At 45.4% G+C, this 20,811-nt stretch overlaps 1 protein-coding gene across 1 annotated transcript in view; it reads left to right on the forward strand.

The window, feature by feature from the left end:
- GABRA2 (gamma-aminobutyric acid type A receptor subunit alpha2) overlaps positions 1–20,811 on the forward strand; it is an 83,023-nt gene that overhangs the window by 42,605 nt on the left and 19,607 nt on the right. Inside the window, exons 5-8 of the mRNA XM_034772576.1 lie at positions 820–1,040; positions 4,522–4,604; positions 14,156–14,299; positions 15,159–15,311. Coding sequence (XP_034628467.1) covers positions 820–1,040; positions 4,522–4,604; positions 14,156–14,299; positions 15,159–15,311 — 601 coding nt within the window. The remainder of the gene's footprint in view (positions 1–819; positions 1,041–4,521; positions 4,605–14,155; positions 14,300–15,158; positions 15,312–20,811) is intronic.

Consider the following 20,811-nt stretch of genomic DNA (forward strand, 5'->3'; position numbering starts at 1 on the left):
ACAACAAACAAGCCTAAAGATATGTACAGAATGTCTACAGAATAGTGGGATAGCAGTTAGTGATTCATGCACCTGGAAGTAGAACATCAATCCTCTTCCACAACCACCTCCTCTGAGCACAAATTCCTCCCAAGATTAAATACCAAGGCATACTTCTATCAGTCCCTTCATAGGCATGGATTTCAGCAGACAGTCTGCCCCTTTTTGTTCATCAGATGTCAGTGAAGTGGTATAGCTCACTGTTCCTTATCTATGTATTTATGCTAGTAAAGCCAATAATTATTCAACAGCCTTGTTACTGACTATTTTTTCCCCCATGGGAATAATCTTTCTTATATTAATATTCCTGGATATATCCTGCCCTTTCTGAACATGCTTATTTTCTTGTCTCAAAACATGGCCATTCTCAATGCTACTGAAGTACTGGCTTCTTTCTACAGGCGTGTTTGCTGCAGTAATGCATTCTAATTTGGTCTGTATTGATCTTCATTTCTTCTGAACAAAATGGAAAAATGTTTATGAAAACTAATTTGCACTACAGTCATCTAATTATTAGGGCTTATATATACTAACGTAGCATGTCTATTAAGGTTAATGAGCATTACTCTGTGTGCCCTTACCAAGGGGAGTATAGACCCTAAATGCTTTCTCTAAGTTCCTCTTCATTAACCTCGATATTATACAATTATAGTTGTCAACCACTTTTCCCCTTCAAATACTTTTATTAACAGATTTTATACAACCAACATTTTAGTGTTCTGTGCTTGGAAAACAGACTGATGTTCAGTATGACAAAAATAATGTCTTTTTCCGTTATAGGAGTACACAATAGATGTTTTCTTCCGTCAAAAATGGAAAGATGAGAGGTTAAAGTTTAAAGGCCCAATGAACATCCTTCGACTGAACAACTTAATGGCTAGCAAAATCTGGACCCCAGACACATTCTTTCACAATGGGAAGAAGTCAGTAGCTCATAACATGACAATGCCAAACAAACTACTACGAATCCAGGATGATGGAACTCTCTTGTATACCATGAGGTACATTTATTTACATGGCTTTTCTGAAGAATAATGCTTTATGCCTTACTCCAACTGGAGATGTGGAGTCCATTTTCACAGTCAGTACAATTCATTAAATATGTTCAAAGAAAATCATATAAAAGTAAGTCAGAGTTTTCTGGAAATTGTTATACAATGGTTTTAAACTGACCAGTACAAGTAACAGCATTACAATAGAATATGGAAATAGAAAATTACATATCATTTTCAGTCTCCAGGCTACTCTTTTGCTTCACTTGTGGCCTCATGGATACAACTCTGGACTGATACTCAGGAGACCTAGGTCATAGTCTCATTTCTATCACTGGCCTGCTGGGTGATCTTGGGTAAGTCACTTGCCCTCCCTGTATATCAGTTTCCCCAACTGTAAAATGGGGATAATGATACTAATCTCCTTTGTAAATTGCTCTGACATCTATGGATGAAAAACGCTGTATAAGAGCTAGGTGTTAACAATTTACCAACTTCAATGACCAGCTGGATAGTACAGTGATTAAACTGGCACGTGATTTCTAGTAAACATCTTGTTACTATACAAATTGTTTGTGTGTAACTGACAGTGATTTGATGGAGTTAAATGATATTGGTCCATTGATCAGATTTAGTACCCAGATTATTGACTAAGAGAAATGAGGAGGGAGAAAGATTGGCTTTCAAAGTCCTGCCAAACAATAACTCCAGGCAAAACTATATCTTAATTAATAACATTCTTTGTATCCTATTAAAACATTTTTTTTAATTTAATGTTTTATTTTTACATCCTATGTATGATCAGTTTCTAAGAAAATGCAAAGTTATCCTTAGGAAAAAAAAATGTACCTAAAGAGTCAATTTGGTTAGAAAATTAGTAAGAGCAAAACATAACCTTCTGTTAGAAAGTGTCTCAGTACGATGGGCAATTTGCTATTTACATATTCTATTGCAATGCTCTTACTTTTACTGGTCAGTTTAAAATAGGATTGCCAGGTGTCCGGTTTTCTACCAGAATGCCCAGTCGAAAAGGGACCCTGGCGGCTCCGGTCAGCACCTCCAACCAGGACATTAAAAGTCCGGTTGGTGATGCTGCGAGACTAAGGCAGGCTAGTTCCTACCTGGCATCGTGCTGTGTCCTGGAAGCAGCCAGCAGGTCTGGCTCCTAGGTGGTGGTGGGGCCACAGGACTCCTCACGCTGCCCCTTCCCCAAGCACTAGCTCCACACTCCAATTGGCTGGGAACCACAGCCAATGGGAGCTGTGGAGGTGGTGCCTCTGGGAAAAAGCAGTGCGTGGAGCCGTCTACCCTCCTCCCCCGCCTAGGAGCTGGACCTGCTGGCCACTTCCAGGGCGCAGTGTGGAGCCAGGACAGGCAAGGAGCCTGCCTTAGCCCCGCTGTGCCGCTGACCAGGAGCTGCCCAAGGTAAGCCCGTGCCCCAATCCTGAGCCTCAACCCCCTGCCCCAGCCCTGAGACCCCCACCAAACCTGGAGCCCCCTCCTGCACTCCAAACCCTGCACCCCCAGCCCAGACATATCCTCTCCTGCACCCCAACTCTCTGCCTCAATGCACAGCCCCCTCCCACACTCCAAATCCCTTGTCCCCATCCCCCAGCCTGGAGCCCCCTCCTGCACCCCAAACCCCTCATCCCTGACCTCAGTCCAGAGCTCACACCCCCAGCCCAGAGCCCGTACCCTCTCCCGCACCCCAACCAGGAGCCCCGTCCTGAACCCTGAACCCCTCATTTCTGGCCCCACCCTGGAGCCCGCACCCCCAGTTAGATCCCTCACCCCCCTGTCCCAGCCCAGTGAAAGTGAGTGAGGGTGAAGGAGAGCGAGCCACCAAGGGAGAGGGAATGTAGTGAGCGGGGGGTGGGGGCGGGGCCTTGGGGAAGGGGTGGGGCAGAAAGTGGGGCTTCGAAGAAGGGGTGGAGCTAGAGTGTTCAGTTTTGTGCAATTAGAAAGTTGGCAACCCTAGTTTAAAACCATTGTATAACAATTTCCAAAAACCTTTGACTTATTTTTAAATGATTTTCTTTGAACAAATTTAATGAATTGTACTGATTGTGAAAGTGGACACCATCTCCCCCGCTAGAGTAAGGCATAAATCATGAACCACAAAGCAATCAGGCACTATGCAGTCTTATAGCTCTGTCAGTGCCCCTTAATCCTGATTTGCTGTACAGCTGCCAAGCAGTTACACTTCTGAGTCTTGATAAATAGACTGCTAATGATATTGAATTATGTGATGGTTTGAAGATGCATAGAAAAGTTTACTAGAAACTAAATTGAGTCCATCACCATTTATAGTATTTTCACTTTGTGATCAAATCAATATTTGAAACCATGTTTGTATTAACTGATTGAAATGTCAGCCATCCAGAAACTTGTCTTTAATCCTGTGCTGCAAATCAAAGAAAATGCCGTTTCCCCCAATTTGAAAAGATTAAAAAAAGAGACAGCTAATGTAAACTGATAGATTATGCCAGATAAAATTAATCATGCAATTGTGTACGATTATAAATCGACTACTTAGAGGTACGTTGCTCTTGAAGCTGTGAAATTCATGTCTTAAATTACTTTCATTTTATAAATTCAGAACTGGCCATTGTATATGTACATGTATCAAATTACCGTATGATTAATATAAGCCTTCTGCTTAACTTCTGACTATGAATCTTGAGAAAATAAAGCTAAATGAAGCACTAAAGCTATGTAATGGAAAGTAAGATGCCTGCTTTAATATAGACAGTTTTGTTTTTCAGTCTGTGATTACTAGAATTTATTCTTTTCATGACTTACTGTACCTAGAGATGGTCTATATTGGGGACCTGTCCATTCATGCAATTCAGTGTTTAATCAAAACTAATCCAGATGAAAAATCTGAGAGAAATTATTTCAGATGTTTTAAGATTATGTTTATCCTTGAGTTTGATGTAAGCACGTTCGCTCAGGACATTCCATGTATTTATTGTTAATGTTTTGGCATTCGTGTATGCACTGTAGTAAGCTGAGGAATGAGAAGAGCCATGTTTTTGAAAATGAATGCATTTTTTTCACACTTTCCATTTAAGAAGTAAAAAATAAAAAAAGGGTTCAGAGGCTAGTGGAGCACATTCCTTATGCAAATCAGCTATGCTTTATGTGCTTTTGTAACAAATTATTAGGAGCCATGCAACATGTGCCTCTGAATATTAGGAGAAGAAAATGACTATGCTGAACAACCCACAGTTATATAATTTATATTTTCATTTAAATGACCTTTTCTCATAGTTTTGAGGTCATCTGTAAGTTTTTGATGTGATAAATCAATGTATTCTGAAGGACCACATAAAAGTGAAGAAGGAAGAGGTGATTTAAATTTTAATTAGTTTAATATAACACTACAATTTCATCTCCTAAATCAGCATGAACTCTGTTCATTTTTTGTAGAATTGATTTTCTTGTCTTGTTAACTGACTTAAATATGTAGTGTTCTTTTGCCTTTTAGGCTTACAGTCCAAGCTGAATGTCCAATGCACTTGGAGGACTTTCCTATGGATGCTCATTCATGCCCGTTGAAATTTGGCAGCTGTAAGTACATAGCTAGAAGTATAGCCGTTGGCTAATGAATATCTTGTGTGGTTCAACATCACTTTGTTTCACAAATTGTCATTGCCCAGATTTCTGTAGGTACAGAAGGTTATACTGTGTCATGTATTTTGACATGGTGAGATCTTTTTCAGTGTTCTATCCTGTAAGGCATTTGAAAAATTCCTGGACCCTGCTTTAACTAAAAATATTGTGGGGCTAATTTACTACTGCATTGTTCCAGTTTTATGCTAGTGTAACTCTGTTGTTTTCAGTAACACAGTAGTGAATCAAGACCTATGTGTATGGAATATAAATATTGTATTTATACAAAGAAAACTAAAGCTTTCTAAACAAAGATACGTATTCAAAAATATATCTCTGAAGTTTCTAAAGATTCTAATTGGCATAGTTTAGATTGCAGTGCATTTACTCTCTTAATGGTATGTGTTGTTTCATTCTTAGTCAGTGAAGGCTGCAGCAAATGACTTATTGAGATTAAAGTTACAGTGTACATTTTGTAATTTAATATGTAGGGTCTGATCGTGATCTCACTTACACCACTTTTATACCAGCATAACTTCATAAACTTCAGTGGCATAACTCCTGTTATAAGTGAGATCAGAATCAGGCCCATGATTTATAATAGCTGGGGATTTTTAAATATTGTATCTATTTCCTTGGTTTATTGCATTTATTTTCCTTTAAGAGATAGCAGCAGATTCACTGCTGAGCACAAAAGAGAAGGTGAACTTCAAGGGGTTGGTTACTGCTATCTGATTCTCTGCTGATTTCAGACTGGCCTAATAGAGTACAAAGCAAGCAACCCCCACATTCCACCGGGTGGTAACTAAAGGGGTAATTTTGTTCATAAGCTGGGCATTGTCAGAGCCCTGTACACTCTGATGATGCCTCTGATGTGTATGGGGAAAAGACATAGGAATGGGCTGCACTACATCTATGCCCTCTGGGATCATCTCCATGTGGGGGGAATTCCCGGTTGCAGAGATGCAAGTATCTTTTATTCCTTTTTGCACTGAAATAGAAGGGGCTAGAGATTCTAGTCTGATTTTATTTAACTATACATTTTTGCAAATGGGAGTTGTGCCTAGTGAAGACTGAGGCCTTGTCTACACTACGAGAGTAGTTCGATTTTACTTAAATCGAATATTTGGAATCGATATTGCAAAGTCGAACGTGTGTGTCCACACTAAGGACAGTAATTCGACTTTGTGAGTCCACACTAACGGGGAAAGCGTCGACATTGGAAGCGGTGCACTGTGGGCAGCTATCCCACAGTTCCCGCAGTCCCCGCTGCCCATTGGAATTCTGGGTCGAGCCACCAATGCCTTCTGGGTAAAAAAATGTGTCGAGGGTGCTTTTGGGTAACTGTCGTCATCCATCCATCACTCACTCCCGCCCTCCCTCCCTCCCTGAAAGCGCCGGCGGGAAATCATTTCGCGCACTTTTCAAGTCATTGACAGCGCGGACGCCACAGCACTGTGAGCATGGAGCCCGCTGCAACCATCGCTGCAGTTGTGGCCGCTCTCAACGCCTCGCAGCTTATCATACAGGTTGCCCTGAGGCAGATGCAGAAAAGTCAGGCGAGGAGGCTACGTCAACGCGGTGATGGCCTGAAGTGTGAGAGTAGCACAGACCTCTCAGAAAGCAGGGGACCCAGCGCCGAGGACATCACGGTGGCAATGGGTCATGTTGATGCCGTGGAACGGCGATTCTGGGCACGGGAAACAAGCACTGAGTGGTGGGACCGCATAGTGCTGCAGGTCTGGGATGAATCACAGTGGCTGCGAAACTTCCGCATGCGGAAGGGAACTTTCCTTGAACTTTGTGAGTTGCTGTCCCCTGCCCTGAAGCGCAATGACACCCGGATGCGACCAGCCCTGACTGTCCATAAGCGAGTGGCCATAGCCCTCTGGAAGCTTGCAACGCCTGACAGCTACCGGTCAGTCGCGAGCCAGTTTGGGGTGGGCAAATCTACCGTGGGGGTTGTTGTGATGCAAGTAGCCAAGGCAATCGTTGATGTACTGCTGCCAAAGGTAGTGACCCTGGGAAACGTGGAGGCGATCATAGATGGCTTCGCAGCGATGGGATTCCCAAACTGCGGTGGGGCCATAGATGGAACTCACATCCCTATCCTGGCACCGGACCACCAGGCCAGCCAGTACATTAACAGAAAGGGCTACTTTTCCATGGTGCTGCAAGCACTGGTGGACCACAGGGGACGTTTTACCAACATCTACGTGGGATGGCCGGGCAAGGTTCATGACGCTCGTGTTTTCAGGAACTCTGGTCTGTTTAGACGGCTGCAGCAAGGTATTTACTTCCCGGACCACAAAATAACTGTTGGGGATGTGCAGATGCCTATAGTCATCCTCGGGGACCCAGCCTACCCGCTAATGCCCTGGCTCATGAAGCCCTATACAGGTGCCCTGGACACTGAAAAAGAACTCTTCAACTACCGGCTGAGCAAGTGCAGAATGGTGGTGGAGTGTGCTTTTGGACGTCTCAAGGGGAGATGGAGAAGCTTGATGACTCGCTGTGATCTCAGCGAAACCAATATCCCCATTGTTATAGCAGCTTGCTGTGTGCTCCACAATCTCTGTGAGAGCAAGGGGGAGACCTTTATGGCGGGGTGGGAGGTTGAGGAAATTAGCCTGGCTGCTGATTACTCACAGCCAGACAGCCGGGCGATTAGAAGAGACCAGCGGGAAGCGCTGTGCATCCGGGAGGCTTTGAAAGCAAAGTTCCTGAGTGAGCAGGGTAACCTGTGACTTTCTAATTTTGTGTACAGAGAAGCCTTCACCCCACTTCCAACACACGTTTCAAAATAAAAATAGTTCTACTTTGTTAAAGCACACCGTTTTCTGTAATACTGTTTTCGCGGGAATTTTTTAAAACTGGGACGCAGACTGTGGTGCGGAGCGGGTGTAGTGTAGTCGCGCGAATGCAGCTTCTAAACTGAAGGACTGACAGGCTCCGGTGCGGTGGGATGGTTCTTTCAACGGAGCCTGTCACCCCTCCTGATAGGGACTGTGTGTATGGGGGTACTATGTGACTTTGTGGCGGGGGGGGACGCTTACAGATCCCCTGCTGTGTGGCTCTGTGATCCTGCCTAAGGACCGCCGCTTCAGATCTCTAACTGCCCTCCCGTGCCACAAAGTCACAGAGCAACCCACCTCCCACCACATAACATGAAAAGAACCTCCCAGACTAACCAGGGTAAGTAGTCACTGCATCACTGCACTATGTATGTGCCCTGCTGCTGTGCCTGCCCCCGACTATGTACCCTGCCAAAGGTGACTGTCCTGTCCAATTACCAACCCCCTTTCCCCCCCTCCTCCAAAAGAACATGATGGAAACAGTAGTTAACAGAAACATATTTTTTATTAACAACTACACAGGGGACTGGGAAGTGAAACTTGGACGGGGGCTTGTGTCAGGCGGGAAGGAAAGAACTTGTCAAACTTTGGGGACTGAGAGCCTTCTGCTGCTCGAGCTCTCTGCAGGGGTGCAGTGAGAGTTAGCAGGGACTCTGCCGCCTCTCCTTCTGTGCACTTTGGGTGAAGGGAGTATGGGACTTGGTGGCGGGGGAGGGCGGTTAGAGATGGACTGCAGCGGGGCTCTGTCCTCCTGCCTCCGTTCCTGCAGAACATCCACAAGGCGCCGGAGCGTGTCCGTTTGCTCCCTCAGTAGTCCAAGCAGGGTTTGAGTCGCCTGCTGGTCTTCCTGACGCCACCTCTCCTCCCGATCCATGTTGGCTTGGTGCATTTGGGACAAGTTCTCCCGCCACTGGGTCTGCTGTGCTGCCTGTGCTCTGGAGCAGGCTATAAGCTCGGAGAACATGTCCTCCCGTGTCCTCTTCTTCTTATGCCTAATCCTCCCTAGCCTCTGGGAGTGTGATGACAGGCTAGGTTGTGAGACAGTCGCAGATGGGGCTGTGGGAATGGGAAAAAGGGAGTGAATTCCTCAGAAACATAAATGTAGTTGTGAACAAAGAACATAGTCTTTCTCTGTGAACAGGACCATGCACAGCACCTATCACATGCGCACTCAGCACAAGGTCGAATTCTCGGCCTTCGCATTCACTGTCTGTGGTTTTGCAGAGCACTTTTGAGAACCCTGTCAGGACAACGGAATTTCTGTTGCAGGCAGACATGGTAAGCCGTAGATTCGTGGCAGCTTAAAACTTTAATATTAGCAATGGCCTCATTTCACATTGAAATCAATGTCGGTCCCTGCTGCCAGCAATCCGGCAAGCAGGAAGTTTGCTCCTGTCCCACACCCTCGCGGCTGTCCCCGGGAACGATCCCTTTCGGCTGACCCTTTCCCGCCTCCACCGCGTGGCTGCAAACCAGCCAACACTAATAACATTCCCCTACCTCATTCAAAGCAGGTCTTCATGAGCGACATCACCCTCATGAGGATCTCTGAGAGCGACAGACAGAGAATGCTCCGGGAAAGCCTCCAAAGACCAGGGCCGTATGCCGCCATGCTGTGCCAAGCAATGATTCCGGAGTACTTGCTAGTCTCGTGGCGCGGCAACGTGTCCTACTACGGAGGACCCAATAAGGCCGCTCTCCCCAAGAACCTAATGCAGCGGATTTCAAATTACCTGCAGGAGAGCTTCCTTGAGATGTCCCAGGAGGATTTCTGCTCCATCCCCGGACATATAGACCGCATCTTACTGTAGCTGCAGTAGCAGGGACTACACAGTAGAGCGGCTTGGGCAGGACAATCATGCAAAACCGGACATTGCTAGATTTTTTTGAAATACTTGCACTGCCCATGACTGAACCGTTAAGTTATTCAAAGTAATCATGAGAAACCCATTTTTTACATTGTTAATAATCATGTTCTGTTACAAATAAATGTTTAGATGTTTACAACACTTACTGGATGATCCTTCACCAGATTCTGTGTCCGGGGTAACGGCTGGGGAGGGTTGGTAGGGGATCTCTGTAAGGGTGATGAAGAGATCCTGGCTGTCGGGGAAATCAGCGTTGTGAGCGCTGTCGACTGCCTCGTCCTCCTCATCTCCTTCCTCATCTTCCCCGTCCGCTAACATGTCCGAGGATCCGGCCGTGGACACTATCCCATCCTCAGAGTCCACAGTCAGTGGTGGGGTAGTGGTGGCGGCCGCACCGAGGATGGAATGCAGTGCCTCGTAGAAACGGGATGTCTGGGGATGGGATCCGGAGCGTCCGTTTGCCTCTTTGGTCTTCTGGTAGCCTTGCCTCAGCTCCTTGATTTTCACGCGGCACTGCGTTACATCCCGGCTGTATCCTCTCTCTGCCATGTCTTTAGAGATCTTCTCATAGATCTTTGCATTCCGTCTTTTGGATCGCAGCTCGGAAAGCACGGACTCATCGCCCCACACAGCGATGAGATCCAAGACTTCCCGATCAGTCCATGCTGGGGCCCTCTTTCTATTCTGAGCTTGCACTGCCATCAGTGCTGGAGAGCTCTGCATCGTTGCCAGTGCTGCTGAGCTCGCCACGATGTCCAGACAGGAAATGAGATTCAAACTGGCCAGACAGGAAAAGGAATTCAAATTCAAATTTTCCCGGGGCTTTTCCTGTGTGGCTGGTCAGAGCATCCGAGCTCGTACTGCTGTCCAGAGCGTCAACAGAGTGGTGCACTGTGGGATAGCTCCCGGAGCTATTAACGTCGATTTCCATCCACACCTAGCCTAATTCGACATGGCCATGTCGAATTTAGCGCTACTCCCCTCGTCGGGGAGGAGTACAGAAGTCGAATTAAAGAGACCTCTATGTCGAACTAAATACCTTCGCGGTGTGGACGGGTGCAGGGTTAATTCGATGTAACGGCGCTAACTTCGACATAAACGCCTAGTGTAGACCAGGCCTGAGTAGAGTCGACTCTTACAAGCCTACTTTGAATACATATCAAATTTCCTTCTCATGGAAGTAATCTTTTGCTTTATATTCTAATTTAGCTATGTGTTACCTAAACTAAGTAACACAACAACATAATACCAGATGTGTTACATAAAATCAACTAAAAAATAATAGTATATGGGTCTTGCAGCCAGTATTGTCTGTGTGCAGAGAGAGCGCCCAGGATTTTGGGTACAAATAAATGCATATTTGCCATGTGTAGTAGTAAAAGAACAAGTTTTATATAGCAATGAACTGGTCTGAAGACAAACTATTATGAAAAGCTGAATTCCAAAGGGAAAGTATAAAACTAGAGGTAATCCCAAAACATGAAACAAACCCATTGAAATATATACTTGGACAAAGCTATCATTGTATAGCAGTACTTCATTTGTACAGAGAGATTTGAAACATATCTGTCTGAAATTGAATATGTTAGACTGAGTGAGTTTCTTCTGCTTTTTGGTAACTGATTTGTTCTGTATCTGACAGTGCTAGTGCTTATTTTGTTTATTTGGCATCCTCCCAAGCTTCAGGTTCTGTAGGAAAAGGAAGAATTGAAACCTGTTCACAATATTTTCTCTTTTGAAAAGCTGACTCTTTTCCTGCACATTGCAGGTCCCAGTGCTAAAGAACTGCTGGAGTTCTCACACGTCTTTGTGTATGCCTACTTTCCATCTCTGTTGCATGTTCTTACTCCTACTTTTTTCATTGTTTAATTTCTCTAAGTTAAAATCATTTCTAGAGTCCCATGTATATTTCTGTTTTTAATGAGGGAGAGAAAACAAGGAAAAAACTACGAATAATTATAAAAATAAAGCTGAGCGCCTGAGGGACTGTGGTTTACACGTATGAGGACAAATCTTCAGCTGGTGTAAATCAGCATAGCTCCATTGAACTCAATGCCCAACATTACTGTCTGGAATTTCTGTATGAGGAAAGAGCTTAAGAGAGTCTGGCTATGCCAACTAGGGTTTTTGGGAGTGTGAACAAATTGTCATGAGGAGCATTATTATCAAAGGGTACTGACGAGCCTAAAAAAATCAGAATGGACACTTAAGGTATGTCTACACTACAATAAAAGACCAGTGACTGACCTGGGTCAGCTGACTCAGGCTGCGGGACTATAACATTGTAGTGTAGACACTGGGCTTAGGCTGGAGCCTGGGCTCTGGTACCCTTCCCTCTTGCAGGGTCTCGGAGCCTGATCTCCAGCCTGAGTCCAAATGGCTACACTGCAATTTTATAACCCCGCAGCCCAAGCAAGCCCGAGTTAGCTGACTAGGGCTAGCTGCAGCTGTGCCGCGGGTCTTTTATTGCAGTGTAAACATACATCCTCTGTCTGTCACTAAGGAGGATCATCAACCAGCAAGACTGTCGCAATCTCTCTGCCATACCCAGGACAAAAGCCAAAGTGAAAGAATCAGAGAAATCATAGGATGACAGATGATCTCAGACTTGCCTTACTTCATGCTTCTCAATAACCTAACCCTAAATGGGAAGGTTAGGGACAAGGCTGTAATGATGATTTGTCAGGCAAGAGACTTCCAGCTGCATATATGTAGGAAGCTGGCAACACACTATCCTGCAGGGAAGAGTTAACAGTCTCTGCAGTTTTGGTCTCTGCTAGATTTTATTAGCCATGTGGGGTATGTCTGGTTGCATGAAGAAGCTCCTCCATGACCTCTAGAGCTTTCTCAAATGAAAATGACTGAAACTCAGCTAGGTGATATGTTGTATTTCTTTCTCCACCTGCACTATAGCCACAGAATAGGACTTAAATTTACTTATCGCTATCAGACTCTGAACATGATTTCTTCCATCAATGCTTTAGCCTCCTCTCTTCATGCCCCATTTGCCAATTGGGGATATCAGACTGGAAAAGTGTGTTCCTTTCTTTTACAAAATAAACGTAAGGGACAGGATTATACTATTTCTTGAATTTTATTCCCCTTGGTGTTTTTATTTGGATTACATGGACAATTTTTCTGAATCACTTTCTAAGTGTTGTGTACAGCTTCTATTATTGCAATGGAAATATCTTTCCCATCTCATGGCCTTTGTTCTGCACAAATCTCCCTCCTACTGTTTCCTTTGTACCTTTCTCCCACTCTGTTCTTTTTGTCTTGCTCCATGTTGCACCCCAGGCTTGAAACACTCTCCTACTTCTTGTGTAATAAACAGCCCCAAGCATCCCGTGCAGCAAGTGTTAAGCCAGTATCCTAACAACACATAGAAAAACACACTCACACTCTGTATGACCGCATCCACCTTTAAGGGAAGCTAGAAGTGCTGAACATACTCAGTGTTTTTCTGTCTCCCAGTCACTGAAGATGCATCAATGCTGGCAGTTTTAGTTCCTTCTATTTTTAGTTTATGTTGGCAGTGCTATTAGTTTTGCAATAAAAATCCTGTGGGAGGGTTGGGGCTCCCCTGAGCCCCCACCAGACCCCAATTTAAGGTGTTTATAATGTCCTTCCCCTCTTTGCAGCTCATGAGGGGTTCTCCAAATAAAATTGAACAAACAAAAGAGAGGTCCTTTTCTCTCTCTTTCCCTTGAGCGAAAGGGGAATCAGAGGAAAAGAAAAGAAAGGCAAAGGTGGTCTGTCTCTTAGGCAGCCTTTTGGGGTCACCCCTTTGGGGATTGGCTTATCAGCTGGTATAGTGTCTTTAATTAGGGTCTACATCCAGCTTCTTCTCTTGGGGTACCCTGCTTTTGAACTTCCCATGTAGTTTCAAGGGCAGTGAGGCCTATGACTGTCTCCCTCTTGGTCGATCTGTCCTTGTGATCAGCAGTCTATGAGATGTAGCAATCTTCTTCCTGTTCACAACCCCTTCCTATGCTAGTGTTCCTTTTTTAAGCTTCCCCGCTCCAGGCAGAGTAAGCCCTACAAATGTGCCTGGTTGGTGCTGAATGAGCCCAGAATAGCTCATTAGTCTCCTCTCTACAGGAGTGAGGGTGGGCCCCTTCATAGTGCTCCCTGGCAAAGTGGGTATTTTCCCTTTTGCTGTCCTCTGGACTGTACTGTGTGAGCAGCTCCAACTGTCTGTGTGTCCCACTCCTTTCAGAGGGGCCAGGTTATGGAGTGAAATTTAAGGGGGAAAAACAGGCCCAGAGACAGCAGGGCACAGACAATCTTGGGTCTGCCTAACACTGCAACACCATATTTAGATATGAACGTCAAATAAGCAGGAAAAGCTTGTAGCTCATTTCAGACTGCATAGATGAGCAGAAACAAATTTTCAGAAAGTTAATCTGTCATACACATAACAAATCATTGACCCGGCACCCACTCCGATTCAGATTTTAGGGCACATTTAATAAGTAATCTCCAATGAATATTTTAACAGTTTATAAATAGATTTTGTTTGTAACTCAACAGCAATGATGTTCAATTGGTTATATCAATGAAAATTAACAATATATAGTCCTGTGCTGCATGTATACTGTGAGGCTTGCATACTTACATATTCTCAAGCAATTTAAATATTATTTTGCCCTGTCAGTCATAGACTATAATGACGGTTTTAGGAAAATAATTAAGTAGTTCTAATTATTTATGCCCTGAAGTTGCAAATCATGGACACTTTTTGTTCTAAAATGCTGACAAAATATTTTCTTAATATTTCCCATAGATGCATACACAACTTCAGAAGTGACCTACATTTGGACTTACAATGCATCTGATTCCGTACAGGTTGCACCGGATGGCTCTAGATTGAATCAGTATGATTTGCTAGGCCAAACAGTTGGAAAGGAGACCGTTAAATCGAGTACAGGTTAGTAAAATACACTGGAAGAAAAGGATAGTTGCTTTATAATAGTAAGCATAAGATGCTGGTGATATTATGTCATTCGGCTGCCAAAACCAGTATTGGCAGTAATAAGATTACTCCATTTCAGTAATATTGTATACTATGAGCAGCCTGTAAGAACAATTTGCTAATTCCTTGAAGCTTAATGAAATAGCAAGTGTCAGTGGAGGTAACTGCTCCCTATCGCTGTTTCCACAGGGCTCCTAATATCAAGGGTTTTTATGAATCTTTGTAACCCAAACCTTAGTTAAGGTGAAAGATCGGAAGTGCCATTTTTAGTCTACTACTTTCATGATGTGATTAGATTTTTTTTTTCTCCTGGACAATGGATTATTAGCATTTCCTGTTGGTATATCCCAAAGGCTCATACATATAGTGGTCCCTTGCATCTGCATGGAGCCCTATTGACTTAAGTGGGACTTTGTATGTCCACCAGTGTCTGCCCATGCATATGAACATGCAAGATTGAAGCCTAGCATCTTTGTCATGGCACACAGTTTTTTCCTTGTAAATATAAAAATTCACTTCTAGAATATATTGTGCAGGACAAATATTGGATCCAAGTTTGCTCTCATTGAAGCCCATGACTACACTTTCCTTGAGTTCAGTGATAGTAGGATACAGCCCACAGAGTCAAAGTCAAAAAGTTCATTTACATTCAGTAGGATTTTTCTGCCTAAATAGTTTTGTAGACTGCATCTACAGACCATTTGTTTCACATATATGTACCATGCTACCTTTAATTGCCAGGAAAGTGAATTGTCTATAGAGGCTAATAGTTCATTTTATAGGGTTTTTTGTTTGTTTCTCTTTCACATACTAGGTGAATATACAGTAATGACAGCTCATTTTCACTTAAAGAGAAAAATTGGTTATTTTGTGATTCAGACTTACCTCCCCTGCATCATGACAGTCATTCTCTCCCAAGTGTCGTTCTGGCTGAACAGAGAATCTGTACCTGCAAGAACAGTCTTTGGTGAGTATTCTGAGGAACACATGGCATGTGCATTAGGCAACATCTGCAGCGGTCAGTAAGATTTTTGAAACCAGCTGAAGCCCATTTAGTTCTTTTTATAGGGTGGCTTGCCCTGTATGGGCTGGAGGGCCTGGGACTAGCCAACCCTGCTTACTGAAAGAGTGGAATCAGATGATTCCCCTATAAAAAGCACTCCGAAGAGGCAAGCATGTGTGCGTGCTTAGGGAGAGCAGAGTCTTTCAGGAGCAAGCAGAGTCTTGGGATTTGGGACTAAGACTCTAGCTAGGATGGGCTGGGAGCGGCCTGCTGAGGCAGGGGAGACTCTGAGAAAACGTGTTTGTTGGACTTTGTTTTATTCTGAGTTTACTTTCTATGCATAAACCCAGAGTCTGAGGAGGATGCTTCTGACCACAGAAAAAGTCTGTGCAAGGGGCCTTGAAGAGGAGGGAGCAGAGGTGGGGTTCCACAGATTGACCTCTGGCCATGAGGGGGCTCAGGAGGCAGAGGAACTTGTTAGAAAGATCCTTTCTGATTCAAGTTCATGATAGAAAGTGACAAAGTGCTGTTGTTTGTAGTCCATAGAACCTTCAGGTGCAGGCTACAGATCTCCTGACAGTCCTGAGGTTTTTCAGGAGAATTAGCATATGAAAGTGGCATACAGATATTTCCTTGACTTTTTTTTTAAAGGGAACAGTTTGCATATAAAGTAATAAGGTTCTAATCTTGAATGTTTTCAAGTTAAGTGTTGTATTTATATTGAGGTTTGGCTCTGAAATATTTCATCTATACTATCAACAAGTGTTAGTGTGGTGTAGGTTTATATATACTTCTAGCTCTATTTATAAACTAAGCAGAATGGAAGTCGCACATCATTTCAAAATATTGCAGTGTGCAAACTGCAGTTCTTTTTCTAGTGAACATGTGCTTCTGGGCCAAATCCTCCTTCCTCAGCCAAACCAGAGTGTGATGCAAGGAGGGAGGTAGTGAATGGGTTCAGCAGCTGAGATCAAGGAGTTCTGTGCATCTCATACACGTACATGCCCCCTGTTACTGTAGAATCTAAGTGCCTCACAATTTCGAATGTATTTATCTACACCCCTGTGAGGTAGAGAAGGACTATTCTCTCCATTTTACAGATAGGGAACTGAGGCACAGAGAGACTACATGACTTAGAGTCATAGAAATGTGGGTCTGGAAGGGATCTTGAGATCATCTAGTCCAGCCCCCTGTGCTGAGACAAGACCGAGCATACCTAGACCATCCCAGAATGGTGTTTGTCTAACCTGTTCTTAAAAAACTTCCAGTGATGAGTATTCCATTATTTCCCTGGGAAGCCTACTCCAGTACTTATCTATTCTTATAGTTAGGGTATGTCTACACTACGAAATTAGGTCGAATTTAAAGAAGTCGGTTGTTTAGAAATCGTTTTTATAAGGTTGATTGTGTGTGTCCCCACACAAAATGCTCTAAGTGCATTAAGTTGGCGGACTGCGTCCACAGTACCAAGGCTAGCGTCGACTTCCGGAGCGTTGCACTGTGGTAGCTATCCCACAGTTCCCGCAGTCTCTGATGCCCATTGGAATTCTGGGTTGAGATCCCAATGCCTGATGGGGCAAAAACAATGTCGCGGGTGATTCTGGGTACATGTCGTCAGGCCCTACCCTCCCTCCCTCCCTCCCTGCCATGATAGCAACGGGAGACAATCATTTCGCACCTTTTTTCAGCCCAGACACCATAGCACTGGGATCATGGAGCCCGCTCAGATCACCGCAGCAATTATGAGCACTTCAAACACCACGTGCATTATCCTGGAGTATATGCAGTACCGGAACCTGCCAAGGCAGAACCAGGCAAGGAGGCGACAGCAGCGCGGCGACGAGAGTGATAAGGAAATAGACATGGACATAGACCTCTCACAAAGTACGGGCCCCAGCAAGGTGCAAATCATGATGTTACTGGGGCAGGTTCATGCCGTGGAACGCCAATTCTGGGCCCGGGAAACAAGCACAGACTGGTGGGACCGCATCGTGTTGCAGTGTGGGACGATTCCCAGTGGCTGCGAAACTTTCGCATGCATAAGGGCACTTTCATGGAACTTTGTGAGTTGCTTTCCCCTGCCCTGAAGCACCAGAATACCAAGATGAGAGCAGCCCTCACAGTTGAGAAGCGAGTGGCGATAGCCCTGTGGAAGCTTGCAATGCCAGACAGCTACCGGCCAGTCGGGAATCAATTTGGAGTGGGTAAATCTACTGTGGTGGCTGTTGTGATCCAAGTAGCCAACGCAATCAAAGTGCTGCTGGTATCAACGGTAGTGACTCTGGGAAATGTGCAGGTCATAGTGGATGGCTTTGCTGCAACGGGATTCCCTAACTGTGGTGGGGCGATAGATGGAACCCATATCCCTGTCTTGTCACCGGAGCACCAAGCCAGCGAGTACATAAACCGCAAGGGGTACTTTTCAATGCTGCTGCAAGCACTGGTGGATCACAAGGGAAGTTTCACTAACATCAGTGTGAGATGGCCGGGAAAGACACGATGCTCGTGTCTTCAGGAACTCTGGTCTGTTTCAAAAGCTACAGGAAGGGACTTTCTTCCCAGACCAGAAAATAACCGTTGGGGATGTTGAAATGCCTTGGGGACCCAGCCTACCCCTTAATGCCATGGCTCATGAAGCCATACACAGGCAGCCTGGACAGTAGTCAGGACCTGTTCAACTATAGGCTGAGCAAGTGCAGAATGGTGGTAGAATGTGCATTTCGACGTTTAAAAGCGTGCTGGCGCAGTTTACTGACTCGGATAGACCTCAGCGAAACCAATATTCCCATTGTTATTACTGCTTGCTGTGTGCTCCACAATATCTGTGAGAGTAAGGCGGAGACATTTATGGCAGGGTGGGAGGTGGAGGCAAATCACCTGGCCGCTGATTACGTGCAGCCAGACACCAGGGCGGTTAGAAGAACACAGCAGGGCGCGGTACGCATCAGAGAAGCTTTGAAAACCAGTTTCATGACTGGCCAGGCTACAGTGTGAAAGTTCTGTTTGTTTCTCCTTGATGAACCCCCCCCCTTCCCCGGTTCACTCTACTTCCCTGTAAGCTAACCACCCTCCCCTCCCCCCTTCGATCACCGCTTGCAGAGGCAATAAAGTCATTGTTACTTCACATTCATGCATTCTTTATTAATTCATCACACAAATAGGGGGATAACTGCCAAGGTAGCCCGGGAGGGGTGGAGGAGGAGATAAGGACAAGGACACACTGCACTTTAAAACTTATTGAAGGCCAGCCTTCTGTTGCTTGGGCAATCCTCTGGGGTGGAGTGGCTGGAGGCCCCCCCCCACCGTGTTCTTGGGCGTCTGGGTGAGGAGGCAATGGAACTTGGGGAGGAGGGCTATTGGTTACACAGGGGCTGTAGCGGCGGTCTGTGCTCCTGCTGCCTTTCCTGCAGCTCAACCATACGCTGGAGCATATCAGTTTGATGCTCCAGCAGCCGGAGCATTGACTTTTGCCTTCTGTCAGCAAGCTGATGCCACCTATCCTCTTCAGCCCGCCACTTGCTCTGTTCATCCCGCGATTCAGCCCGCCACCTCTCCTTGCGTTCATATTGTGCTTTTCTGCACTCTGACATTGTCTGCCTTCACTCATTCTGCTGTGCTCTGTCAGCGTGAGAGGACATCTGGATCTCCGAGAACATATCATCCTGAGTCCGCCATTTTCTCCTTCTAATCTTCACTAGCCTCTGCGAAGGAGAAACATTTGCAGCTGGTGGAGGAGAAGGGAGAGGTGGTAGTTAAAAAGACACATTTTAGAGAACAATGGGTACATTCTTTCACGTTAAATCTTGCTGTTCACATTACACAGCACATGTGCTTTCATTACCAGGTCTCAGCTTTCGTTACAAGGTCTCATTTTTCCTCTTATATTGAGGGCCTGCTGGTTTGATGTGAGAGATCACTCAGACACTGCCAGGCAACAGAATTCAGCTTGCAGGCAGCCATAGTAAGCCACAGTCTTTTGACTTTTTTAACCTTCATAACATGTGGGAATGGTTTCAAACAGCAGCGCCCTCATTTCCCATACCAAGCGGCCGTTGGGTTGGCCATTTAAAATGGGTTTGCAATTTAAAAGGAGGGGCTGCAGTTTCTGGGTTAACGTGCAGCACAAACCCAACTAACCCCTCTTCCCTCCCCCCACACTCAATTCTCTGGGATGATCACTAATAGCGGGGAACATTTCTGTTCAGCAGAGCAGGAACGGGCACCTCTGAATGTCCCCTTAATAAAATCACCCTATTTCAACCAGGTGACCGTGAATGATATCACTCGCCTGAGGATAACAAAGAGAGATAAGGAATGGATGTTGTCTGTATGCCAGCAAACGCCGGGACCATACGCTGCCATGCTTTGTTATGCAATGATTCCAGACTACGTGCTACTGGCCTGGCGTGGTAAAGTGTCCTACCATGGAGGACGGAATAAGGCAGGCCTCCCCAGAAACCTTTTGCAAAGGCTTTAGGAGTACATGAAGGAGAGCTTTCTGGAGATGTCCCTGGAGGATTTCTGCTCCATCCCCATACACATTAACAGACTTTTCCAGTAGCTGTACTGGCCGCGAATGCCAGAGCAAATTAATCATTAAACACGCTTGCTTTTAAACCATGTGTAATATCTACAAAGGTACACTCATCAGAGGTGCCTTGTGTGCCCTCAAGGTCTGGGAGCACGCCTTGGATGGGTTTGGGGGTTATTGGTTCCAGGTCCAGGGTGAAAAACGTATCCTGGCTGTTGGGGAAACCAGTTTCTCTGCTTCCTTGCTGTGAGCTATCTTCTATGTCTTCATCGTCATCTCCCTTGTCCCCAAAACCCGCTTCCGTGTTTCGTGATTCTCCATTGACAGAGTCAAAGCACAGGGTTGGGGTAGTGGTGGCTGCACCCTCTAGCATGGCATTCAGCTCAGTGTAGAAGCGGCATGTCTGTGGCTCTGCCCCAGACCTTCCGTTTGCCTCTCTGGTTTTGTGGTAGGCTTGCCTTAGCTCCTTAATTTTCACGCGGCACTGCTGTGCGTCCCTGTTATGGCCTCTGTCCTTCATGCCCTTTGAGACTTTTTCTAATGTTTTGGTATTTTGTTTACTGCAATGGAGTTCAGCCAGCACTGATTTGTCTCCCCATATGGCGAGCAGATCCCGTACCTCCCGTTCGGTCCATGCTGGAGCTCTTTTGCGATCCTGGGACTCCATCATGGTTACCTGTACTGATGAGTGTTCATCTGTGTGTTCACCTGGGCTCTCCACCACGCTGGGCAAACAGGAAATTCAAAATTTCGCTGGCCTTTTCCTGTCTACCTGGCCAGTGCATCTGAGTTGAGAGTGCTGTCCAGAGCGGTCACAATGCAGCACTCTGGGATAACTCCTGGAGGCCAATACCGTCGAATTGCGTCCCCACTACCCCAAATCTGACCCGGAAAGGCCAGTTTCAGCGCTAATCTTCTCGTCGGAGGTGGATT

The sequence above is a fragment of the Trachemys scripta genome, chromosome 5 (assembly GCF_013100865.1).
Source record: "Trachemys scripta elegans isolate TJP31775 chromosome 5, CAS_Tse_1.0, whole genome shotgun sequence".
In the NCBI taxonomy this organism is placed as follows: domain Eukaryota; kingdom Metazoa; phylum Chordata; order Testudines; family Emydidae; genus Trachemys; species Trachemys scripta.